General features: G+C 41.2%; 1 protein-coding gene across 1 annotated transcript in view; it reads right to left on the reverse strand.

The window, feature by feature from the left end:
• SYP (synaptophysin) overlaps positions 1–12283 on the reverse strand; it is a 35032-nt gene that overhangs the window by 10722 nt on the left and 12027 nt on the right. The window contains exons 3-5 of the mRNA XM_087710918.1: positions 7393–7517; positions 4635–4833; positions 1945–2136 (exon numbers count right to left, since the gene is read on the reverse strand). Of these exons, the coding sequence (XP_087567044.1) occupies positions 1945–2136; positions 4635–4833; positions 7393–7517 (516 nt within the window). The remainder of the gene's footprint in view (positions 1–1944; positions 2137–4634; positions 4834–7392; positions 7518–12283) is intronic.

Consider the following 12283-nt stretch of genomic DNA (forward strand, 5'->3'; position numbering starts at 1 on the left):
AAATTTATCTCGTAGTAGCATTCCGGGGGAAAAAAAGGATTATGCCTCGCTATGAGTCAGACCAGAAAACGGAATCGTGGGGTTTATTTGATAACAAGTAGATCTGATTTGGATCAGCAAATGGTAATATGACACTTGTGTAACACAACAATTAAGGTTGTTTCCTTGAAACTGGCTCATTATAAGACACTTATAAAGTAGAGACATCACCCCAAGTTCAGACACAGAGGCATTTTCACAAAGAAACAGATAAAGATGCACAAAACATCAGGACATCCATGTAAACAACAAACTTATCCTGATACAGAGTTCATTAGCTGGAAGCCAGAAGTACAAACGAACTCTTTGAAAATATAGTAAATATTTCATTTCATTTCATTTATTGAATTTCTATCCTGGTACAGAGTTCATTAGCTGGAAGCCAGAAGTACAAATGAACTCTTTGAAAATATAGTAAATATTTCATTTCATTTCATTTCTTGAATTTCTAGGCCGCCCAATCCCGAAGGACTCCGGGCGGCTTACAGAAATGAAAATCTTAAAAAAGAATTTAAAAACGATAGGACACAACAAAGTTAAGAAGAAGCACAACATAGACCCAATCAGAGGGGGGCTGGACCTCAGTCAAGGGGTCAACGGCCCCAGGCCTGCCGGAAAAGCCAGGTTTTAATAGCTTTGCGGAAGGCCATGAGAGTAGGTAGGGCCCGGATCTCTGGGGGCAGCTCATTCCATAGGGCCGGAGCGGCAACAGAGAAGGCCCTACTCCTAGGCGCCACCAGCCAGCATTGTCCCGCTGACGGCACCCGGAGAAGGCCCATCCTGTGCGATCTTATTGGTCTAAGGGAGGTATGTGGCAGAAGACGGTCTCGCAGGTATCCGGGTCCTAGGCCATGAAGGGCTTAAATAGAGTCAAATGGAAACACACACACACACACACACACACATACACTGCAAAACTATAGTCAAAGAAAGCTAAGAAACACAACTATAAAATGCATGTTCAGCCTCCAGGAATTGACCCTATTATGAAAATCCTATCTACACTCTAATCCAGTGGTAGTCAACCTGGTGCCTACCGCCCACTAGTGGGCGTTCCAACTTTGATGGTGGGCGGTAGGGATTTTGCTGTATTTGGATTTGGATTTTGGATTTTATTCAATTTGTAGGCCGCCCTATTCCCCGAAGGGACTCAGGGCGGCTGAACAAAGCCAAGGGAGGGGAAATTACAAAAAGTAAGACAAAGACAATCAGACAATACAAACAGTTTAAAAGCACAACAGACACAGCAGATTCGAGTAGGTGGGGGGGAACTCAACCCCAGGCTTGCTGGGACAGCCAGGTCTTCACGCCCATCCGGAAAGCCTGAAGGGTGGAGAGGGTCCGAATCTCCACGGGGAGCTCGTTCCAAAGGGCCGGGGCAGCCACAGAGAAGGCCCTCCTCCGAGTAGTCGCCAGCCGACATTGGCTGGCAGATGGAATACAGAGGAGGTCTAATCTGTGGGATCGAATGGGTCTGTGGGAGGTAATCGGCAGAAGGCGGTCTCTCAAATACCCAGGTCCAATACCATGTAGGGCTTTATAAGTAATAACTAGCACCCTGAAGCGTATCCGGAAACCAATAGGTAGCCAGTGCAGCTTGCAGAGGATAGGTGTAACGTGGGTGTACTGGGGTACACCCACAATCGCTCGTGCGGCTGCATTCTGGACCAGCTGAAGTCTCCGAACACTCTTCAAGGGCTGCCCCATGTAGAGCGCATAACTCTGCTTTATAAATTTTATAAAGTAAAGTTACTTCCCTACTTTATAAACCACTGTTACTGTGGAACCGGTGGGCGTTTAGAAAATTTTACTACTAACAGAGATACAAAAGTGAGCGGTGGGTATAAAAAGGTTGACTACCCCTGCTCTAATCATATTCTTATGACGGTAAGCTGGAGGACCTACCACAGAGGTGTTGAGGCCAGAAGTGATGGGTTCATATTCCTCCTTGCATTTGACCTCTGGTTCCTTACACACAGTCATGCCTTCTATCACATTATCAGGGTCAGTGGCCTCCTTGACATCTGAAAGCCCCTTGGCCCAAGCACAAGAGCTCACCAACCACATGAACACGAAAACGGCCGTGACAACGAAATCCTGCAGCAAGAAGAAGAAGAGAGAAAAAAACAACGAGGAAAGATTACCCAATGTGGGAAGAACAGTAAACCTCTGGGGATCTTGTCAGGGAATATCATAAGCCTCACTTGAAATCCAGAATTAAGAGAGAGCTGAGGTGGCGCAGTGGTTAAATGCACCACTGCAGGCTACTTCAGCTGACTGCAGTTCGGCTGTTCAAATCTCACCGGCTCAGGGTTGACTCAGCCTTCCATCCTTCCGAGGTGGGTAAAATGAGGACCCGGATTGTTGTTGGGGGCAATATGCTGACTCTGTAAACCGCTTAGAGAGGGCTGAAAGCCCTATGAAGCGGTATATAAGTCTAACTGCTATTGCTATTGCTATAGATCCTGCCATGTCCTCCCAGCACACCCTAACCCTAATTCAGTATAGGTGGAAGACTTTGCCATAGTGGCTACCTGTACCTCGGATGTAGGATGATGGTGAAGGCTCAGCAACTCAATGGCCATGTCAGTCACTCAAGCCCAAGGTTTTAAACTGGCTAATTGATTATTTAAATTTCACCTCAGCTAGAAGATCATTAGGTGGTCTAGGACAAGCCACTATTTTGTAATAATAGACCCTGGTGGTAAGTAAAAATTGGTTTCACAAACCTTGGAGGAGTCCCCACCTGACACCAGTGCTTGCAATGGGTCAGCAGTGGAATAAAATTATAGATACAGTCCTTGATTTACAGCAGTTCGTTTAGTAACCTGTTCTGACCCCCCTCGTCCCACACCAAAGCACACTCCGAGCCAAAGATAAGTTACGGCATTTAATTAACAGACAGACAGGTCCTTGGCAGCAAATTGGCACAGACAAGCTTGGGCAGCAATCCAGCACAGATAAGGCTTGGCAGCAATCCAGCCTGCCAAGCTCATAACAATGTTCTCCTACATTAGTTCCTGCATTGACTTCTGCAAGAAGGGCGTGTGCACAAGTAGTCCTTTTATAGTCTGGAGAGGAGCCTAATGACCACCAGCTGAGTTCAATTACCTCCTGTAACTGCGGAACTGTTCCTGACGCCTATTAGCTCTTCGGTGCCGGGCATCCAGGAACAACTCACTACTGGCTTCTGGCTCATTCTCCCTTGTCTCCTCCCCACTGGTCCGAGGCTCAGGCGCCTCCTAGTGGCCAACCAGCCTCTCTGTGCCCTGCTCGGAGTCGGAACCCTGTCCAGGGTCCTCCACATCCTCCAGAGCCGACTCATAGGGCCCCTCGCTGTCGGAGTCTAGTGGCAGCTCCAACGGCTCCTGCTGGGTTACAACAGTAACCGTTGGAAGTTACAATGGCACTGTAAAAAGTGACTTATGGCCATTTCCATACTTACAACGGTTGTAGCATCCTGTTGGTGACGTGATTAAAATTCAACCGTATGGCAACTGATTCGTATTTATGACAGCTGCAGTATCCCTTGGTCATGTGATAATCTTTTGCAACTTTCTGATGAGCAGAAAAGTCAACGGGGAAGCCAGTTTCACTTAACAATCATGTGATTAACTTAATAACTGCAGTCATTCATTTAACAACTGTAGCAAGGAAAGTCGTAAAATAGGGCGAACTCACTTAACAAATGTCTTGCTTGGCAATAGAAACTTTCGGCTCAATTGTGGTTGTAAGTTGAGGACTACCTGTAGTATGCTAAACTACAGCCCTATGTCAGTATTCAGAATAAATAAAGAACCCATCATGTAATATTTATTTTGTTCAACATACTTTATAAGAACCGAGGTGGCGCAGTGGTTAGGGTGCAGTACTGCAGGCCACTTCAGCTGACTGTTATCTGCAGTTCAGCGGTTCAAATCTCACCGGCTCAAGGTTGACTCAGCCTTCCATCCTTCCGAGGTGGGTGAAATGAGGACCCAGACTGTGGGGGCGATATGCTGACTCTGTAAAACGCTTAGAGAGGGCTGAAAGCCCTATGAAGCGGTATATAAGTCTAACTGCTATTGCTATTATAGCAGTGTTTTTCAACCACTGTGCCGCGGCACACTAGTGTGCCGTGACATAGTGTAAGGTGTGCCGTGGGAGAATTACTTTATACATAGTCAATATAGGCACAGAGTTAAATTTTTTTAACATTTTCTAATGGTGGTGTGCCTCGTGATTTTTTTCATGAAAAAAGTGTGCCTTTGCACAAAAAAGGTTGAAAAACACTGTATTATAGACACCCTGACTTGTGCTATCAATAATTAACTTCCCGTTCCTAATGAACTTCTGATATTTTGGTGTACAAAACAGGCACTCTTCAAAAGGCACTCTTTACTCAATCAGGTGGGAGCACGGACAACCTGAATGGAAAGTTATTATTTAATGGTGGATCCTTCCCAATGGATTTGGAAGGTTTCCCAAAGGCCTGCTTGCCATTCTTCAGAAGCAACTATTCCTGCTGAGGTTAATTCAAAGGGTGCTAAGTATCAGGTGTGACAACGGGTGCCAAGGTGGCTTGTGCAATCCTATCATCCTATAACCGTACTCACAATCATGGGACCCTTGTTGTTCTCCCTGTATTTATCCTGCATGAAGATGTAGACAACAATCACAGCTAGAGAATAGAGGAAGGCGAAGACTGCAATGGTGACAAAGAATTCAGCAGAGGAAGAGTAGTCTCCAATCAAGAAAACCTTGTCTTGTTCGCTTCCTTTACAGGTGGGAGCATCAAAATACACCTGGTGGAGCCTGGAGAAAGAGAGAAAAGAATCTGTAACAGGAATTCACAGAAAAAAAGGCAGCCAATATGGGTGAACGTTGGTTACACTGAACCAGATAGATGTTTTATTGGGTTGGATTACACTTCCCAGAATCCCATTTGGGAAGTGTTACATTAAGGCAGTGGTTCCCAAACTTGGCAACTTTAAGACTTGTGGACTTCAACTCCCAGAATTGAAGCGGTATATAAGTCTAATTAACAATTAAATAAATAAATAAATAAATAAATATAATATAATATAATATAATATAATATATAATATAATTAATATAATATAATATATATAATATAATGTAATTAATATAATATAATAATATAATATAATATAATATAATATAATATAATATAATATAATATAATATAATATAATATAATATAATATAATATAATATAATATAATATAATATAATATAATTAATATAATATAATATAATATAATATAATAATATAATATAATATAATATAATATAATATAATATAATATAATATAATATAATATAATTAATATAATATAATAATATAATATAATATAATATAATATAATATAATATAATATAATATAATATAATAATATAATATAATATAATATAATATAATATAATATAATATAATATAATATAATATAATATAATATAATATAATTAATATAATATAATATAATATAATATAATATAATATAATATAATATAATATAATATAATATAATATAATATAATATAATATAATATAATATAATATAATATAATATAATAATTAATATAATATAATAAATAAATATACATACAAGCAGGAGACCCTATACCATTCTGGACAAATGGCTGTCCAATATCTTCTTTAAAAAAATTATTGATAGCTGCCGTGGTAACTGCATGCTGATAATTAACGCCTTAATCTTTATCTGAAAGTTTCAAAACAATTGTCTAATTTTTTTGAGGCTTTGCCAATTTATCTGGCTTCCCTTTAGAGGAGCATAAACTTTAAGAAACTGTATTTCCCAATAGAGTATTTGTCCTGTACAGCAAATAACTACATTATGGAATAGGATGGCTGACTCTTATTTAAAAAAAAAAATAAGCAAAACATAGACGTTAATAGTTCTGTAGAATTCGCTCCTTGAGATTTTGTCTTGATTGTGGGCCAAGGCCTACCCTGGGACAATGGCATGGCCAAATTAAGATTCTACCACGATTTTCTTATTTGGACCAATTTAGATCATGGCTGGGGTCACACATGCTAAACCAAAACTTAATTACATTCTGACTTGGAATGGCAGTGGTCAAGATATTCTATGGCTTAACATGATTCATGAACCAAGCTATAGGTTAGGGCAGTGGTTCCCAAACTTGGCAACTTTAAAACTTGTGGACTTCAACTCCCAGAATTCTGCTGGCTGGAGAATTCTGGGAGTTGAAGTCCACAAGTCTTAAAGTTGCCAAGTTTGGGAACCACTGCCTTAAGGAAAGCGGCCTAATACTACTAATTTCAGGAGAAACAAAACCATGGGGATTACAGCCACAGGATTAGACCCCGATTATGAAAAAAAAATGGTAAGCAAAATTCATAATGGAATCGACTTCACGGTAGCAGTTGCTATTAGCCATGACAATGGATGGATGCTCATGGTTCAGGGTAAGTATAGTCCTCAATGCAACAAATTAAAGATTAACAAATTGTGGAGGTCCATTACCACATGCTCTGCTAATGGACTCCTTGGGTTACTCTGCATGACTGTTGAAAAAGCACACACATAGACCTACAATAGCCACTAAAACCTGGCTATTCCGGCAGGCCTGGGGCTGTTGACCTCACAAATGAGGTCCAGCCCCACCAAGATTGAGTGTATGGTGCGTTGCTTTTAAAATAGTTTTTCTTCTCTTCCTATTTTAACTTTTATTTTAGTCTTGTTTTTGTAAGCCGCCCGGAGTCCTGCGGGATTGGGCGGCATTTAAATCTATTAAATCACAATTATTAAATTACATATGTGCATGCCTTTCTACCCACAACCCATCCATGTAAATATCAGGAGTTCAAACTTGTCTTCTATACTTGATCCAGAAAAGATATTCTCTTTGTGTTGACCCTACTTCCAGTGCCCTATTGTTTCCTTGGCAGCAATAAATAGGGGTTGATCGTTCCTTTCTTCTTGGATATTTGTTGGCCTACAAACATTCCTTGATGGTCTTCCACTTAGCGATCTAGTTTGGCCCTGCTTGGCATTTGGGGAATCCCAAAGTTCTACCTGGTGTTGGACATTGACTGTCAAAACCAGAACTTCAGGCCGCTGGTTGGTAGCTTCCTTATTCCTGGAATGTGCTGTGTTCTTGTCCATAAACAACATCTTGCTTGTAAACCTTTGTATTATTTATTTATTTATTTATTTATTTATTTGTCTTGTATGCCGCCCACTCCCGGAGGACTCCGGGCGGCTCACAAAAGACAAGGGAAAGGGGGGGAACGAGACAAATTTGCCCACCAGCAGTTTCTTTACAGTTTCTTCAGAGAACAGTTCCAACCAAGTCTTAACTCACCGGAAGGGATAGGCGAATTCCACCTCTATATTGAGTTTGCTCTCATTTTTCTTGGGACAATCAACGCTGAGGCGGAATTTTCCAGAGTAGCTGCCACACGTCGCAAATGCAAAAATGGAAAAGAACTGGGGAGAAAAAGGGAAGCAAACGTGAGTGACATTCACAGGAAATTTGGAAATCTACTCAGCAGCAATCCTAATTTATTGTGCTACATACCAGAGGTGTGGCATCAGGGGAGCAAAAAGGCTGGCGATATTACAAAACGGTACAGGTTTCACAGATATTTAGTGGCCACACAACATGTAAAATATTATACTCCTGAAAAAAAGTTGCAATGGAAGTTATTTCTAACACTAGAGAACTGAAGTTTCCTGAAAATAACCTAGTGGAAGGTTTTGAAAAAAAAAAAGCTTGATTATTTCGTTGTATTGACTTTTTATGAAATATTTTGTTTGAAATATTAAATCTGGATTTTAAGTACCTCTTTCTATATTGAATACATTAATTTTTATAAGATGTCATTACTGTAATGCTAATTATATTTGCAACATTTCTGATGTTGTGCTCCCTGATACCCAAATATTTTAAATACCTTTCCCACAAACATGCCAATTAATTTCTGGCCCAGTGATCTAGTTAAAATGCTGAAACCTGGAGGTAGATGGCTTCTCATTTGTACCTTATCTTGGTTCCTTAGAATGGTAGGTTGAGATGAGAACATGTTTTGTGAGCTCTGTTAGATAATGATTGATAGATGATGGATAGATAGATAGGTAGTAGGTAGGAGAGAGACAGACAGACAGACAGACAGGGAGGAAGAGGGGGGAAACAAGATCAGGTTACATGCAGTGCTTGAACAGTTTAAAGAAAGAGAGAGATGGATAGATAGATATGGGAGGGACATGGATTGGTTGCTGGCGTTTGTCCTCTATGATTGGTCAACTGAACAGTCCACTAGTAGCTCATGGTATAGAAAGGCACGCCGGGTTGGGGGTGGGAAGAGAATAAAATTTCCTAATATTTTTTTGCTTGCAAGAACTTGGGTGGTGAAAATGGTGCAATTGCTCTTTGATATAATCATTTTTTACTATTGCATATTTAAATATTTTAGTATGATTTTTTTTAAAAAACCAACTGGTTGGATTGACTAACTCAAGGATTTGAAGGACAAACTATTATAATAAAAATGTGTGCAATATTTTCCCCAAACAAGTTTAAAAACAATAGTTTTTAAAAAAAGAAAAAGAAAATAGAAACAGATTTAGCAGGCTTCAAACAAGAGTGGGAAATACTTAGTCTTTTTTTTTCTATCAATCTTTTTCTCCCTAGTCAGAATCTCCTCAAAGTACTTTCTCCCCTCAATAAGGATTAGCATCTAATTTGAAATTTTATTTTAAAAGGACCACATTTTGAACAATTATTGTTCAAGTTTTAAGTTCACTTAAAAAACAAAAGTTAAAACTTGAAAAGTTACAAGCAGTTGGTCTACCATATTGCAAAGATTCATAAAATTTATGCAATTAAAAAAAATAGATTCCAATAAAGGAATCTGGGAATTTTAATTTAGTGAAGGCTCTATTGTCTAGATTTAATAATATATGAAAGGACTCCGGTAGTTGTGTACATCCCAATACAATGAATTTTTTTTTCTTTGAAGAGCTTGATATAATTTTAATCATCATATTTTATTGTATATCATTGCTTTATTTTTGTCTGTTAAATGAGACATTAAAAAATTTTTAAAAAATTTAGTCTCCTATTATTCTAGAGGTCTCTTAGCTTACTACTTCCACTCCAAATACCGTATTTTTTGGAGTATAAGATGCACCAGAGTATAAGACGCACTGGAGTATAAGATGCACCAAGATTTTGAAAAGGCAAATTAAAAAAACAAGTTTTTGCACTCTGTAGAACTCCCCAAAATGGCCCATTTTTCATGGAAAAGGGCCTGTTCTTTGTCCAAAAAAAAGGGCATGCATAGCCTTTAGGAAACTTATAAGGTGCTCCTGGGGGCTGGGGGGGCAAAAATGAGCAAAAAATGGCCCGTTTTTCGCTCATTTTTGCCCTCCCCAGCCCCCAGGAGCACTCTGGAAGCCTCCTAAAGACTATGCACGGCTATTTTTGCAAAGGGAGCGGGGTTTCAGGAGGCCAATAATACTGTATTCAGTGTATAAGACGCACCCAGATTTTCACCCTCTTTTTTGAGGGAAAAAGTTGCATCTTATACTCCGAAAAATATGGTATGGGGATTCCCTGGTTCAGAGTCGAGAAATACATGTTAAGCTAGTTATATGTTTTTACATGATTAGAAATGAATCATAAGTCACGGGTGGAGTTTGTAGAATTCAGAAGAGGTTAATCTCATCTCATATTTTTTTTCATCCTATGTTATGCAGCTTCCTCTGTTATGCCTGACAAATTTGGGTGTACGGAAATTGCCTAACGTGGCACCACCCAGTTGTAAAAGGTACAAGCCAGTTGCAGATTTCCTCCCTCAATGAGAACCAGGGACTTGAAATGAAAATTAGTAGGCCTTCAGCACCCATCATTTCTCCACGCCAATTTGAAGGACCACCTGTTAGAGCTGAGGCACATTTATTTATTTATTAAATTTATATTGCCGCATAAATTCACCCATGGTGACTCAAGGCGGCTTACATAATTGAATGACGCTGTATTCTGCCGGACCTTTTGCTGCTTTGTGTGGAGACATATTTCTGAAACGCTTTAGATAAGAGCTGAGGTGGCGCAGTGGTTAAATGCAGCACTGCAGGCTACTTCAGCTGACTGCAGTTCTGCAGTTCGGCTGTTCAAATCTCACCGGCTCAGAGTTGACTCAGCCTTCCATCCTTCCGAGGTGGGTAAAATGAGGACCCGGATTGTTGTTGGGGGCGATATGCTGACTCTGTAAACCGCTTAGAGAGGGCTGAAAGCCCTATGAAGCGGTGAATAAGTCTAACTGCTATTGCTATTGCTATTTAGGACTCCAATGTGGCATCAAAAGATTTCACCTCTCTACAAAGCGCATCTTTTCTCATATGTGGCCCTTTCTTTAATTGATGCCAACGCATCTTCTTTTTCGAGCAAGGCAACCTCTCGATAATGAGCAATGCCTGCACCCATGTGAGTCACAGGGCTATTTCAGTCTTCCAGAGCAATAGTGCGCAGAGGTGGGGATGTAAATGCGGTTGGGTTCCCTTGGGCCAGCAGGGGGCACTCTAGGAAGGAAACCGGCGGATGAAGGGATCATCTTAGCCTTTGCTTAGGATGGGGTGGGGGGTGGGGGGGGCAGGAGGCATTTGGTTTACTGTCATCATGGATCAGCTGAGAAATCACTGTGTGATCACAGATATTTTTAGAGCAAAATTTGCCATGGGAAGAGCTGGAGAACGAGGGTAGGCGAGAGCGTGCCTTATCCCTCTCTTAATCTCTTCCTCCCAGCATCTAATCAGGGAGGGACCAGATATTAACCCAGCCCTGACCCACTTTGCTCTCTATCACCCAGGGAGCCACCATTCCCTGCCTGGGCTCAGCCCACAGAGCAGAAGAGCCGGCAGAGATCCCTGCTTTAAAGACCTGCTGTAGGGCGATGGCTATTGGAAGGCTTTTAAATTATGTCGCGGTGAATTAGATTGTGAGGAGCTTAAATCCCTTTAATGAAATGGCTTCCAAAGACAGAGGGCAAGTAAAGGAACTGCAATGAGAAGGAACAGCATGCTATTCAGCGTTCCAGCCAGCTGTTTGGGATTGTTTTTCCTGCATCCTCCATTCCGATTTAGCATCCATTGAATGTGCGCAGTCCTCATTAATCTGATTTGAAAGATCCCCCCCTACCAGAATTCCCTTCCCCCAGATGGTTTGGGGGGTGAGGGAACCTCAGTGGTGGGATTCAAATAATGTAACCACCGGTTCCCTGCCCTAATGACAAGCTGGGTAGGCGGGGCTCGGTGGTCACGTGACTGGGTGGGCGTGGCCAACTCAAGGTCACTCAGGTCGATGGGCGCTTCGCCTTCGCAATGTAATAAGGGTTAACCGGAGATACAATTTCTGTAAGCAGGGCAACAAAGATGAGGCTAGAAACAACACCAGAATGTTTCCTTCCTGCCTTCCTTACAGGATTAGTCCTGTAAAGTGGGAAAAAACCAAAAGATTTTCTTCCAACAATCGGTTCTTTGAACTACTTAGAAAGTTACCAACCGGTTCTCCCGAATAGGTGCGAACCGGCTGAATCCCATCACTGGGTAACCTGCTCCCTTGGAATACTGATAGGGCAGAAGGGTCCATGCAACAGAACAAGCTTACTAGAGGTCCCGTAGACAAAGAAATACAAATGGTAAGAAACTGGTTCAAGATAGCAATAGCAATAGCAGTTAGACTTATATACCGCTTCATAGGGCTTTCAGCCCTCTCTAAGCGGTTTACAGAGTCAGCATATTGCCCCCAACAACAATCTGGGTCCTCATTTCACCCACCTCGGAAGGATGAAAGGCTGAGTCAACCTTGAGCCGGTGAGATTTGAACCGCCGAACTGCAGCTAACAGTCAGCTGAAGTGGCCTGCAGTACTGTACTCTAACCACTGCGCCACCTCGGCTCTTTTAAGCAGAACTCATCTTTTTGTGTGTGCACCCCTGAACTTCTAAGCTGTTTGCGTGGCTTGTTGTAAAGCTCACGTATCAAGGTAGTTCAAGTTTACTAACTCGGGAATGGTTTCAACTAAGCTAGCAATTCAAGCTCGGGGCACGAGTGGAATATTGTGCCATTTGAAAGTAGTATGCCCACCTTTTTTTTCCAACCTGCCCCACTGCAGACAACTGTGAGGCTGACTAGGAAAAACAGCTTGGTAGTCACAGTTGAGACCCACAACTCCTGAGTTTGCAACTGCAAAGCTTC

The sequence above is a fragment of the Thamnophis sirtalis genome, unplaced genomic scaffold (assembly GCF_051295495.1).
Source record: "Thamnophis sirtalis isolate CommonGarterSnake01/CBP01778 unplaced genomic scaffold, rThaSir2_p1.2 scaffold_3, whole genome shotgun sequence".
Taxonomy (NCBI): Eukaryota; Metazoa; Chordata; class Lepidosauria; order Squamata; family Natricidae; genus Thamnophis; species Thamnophis sirtalis.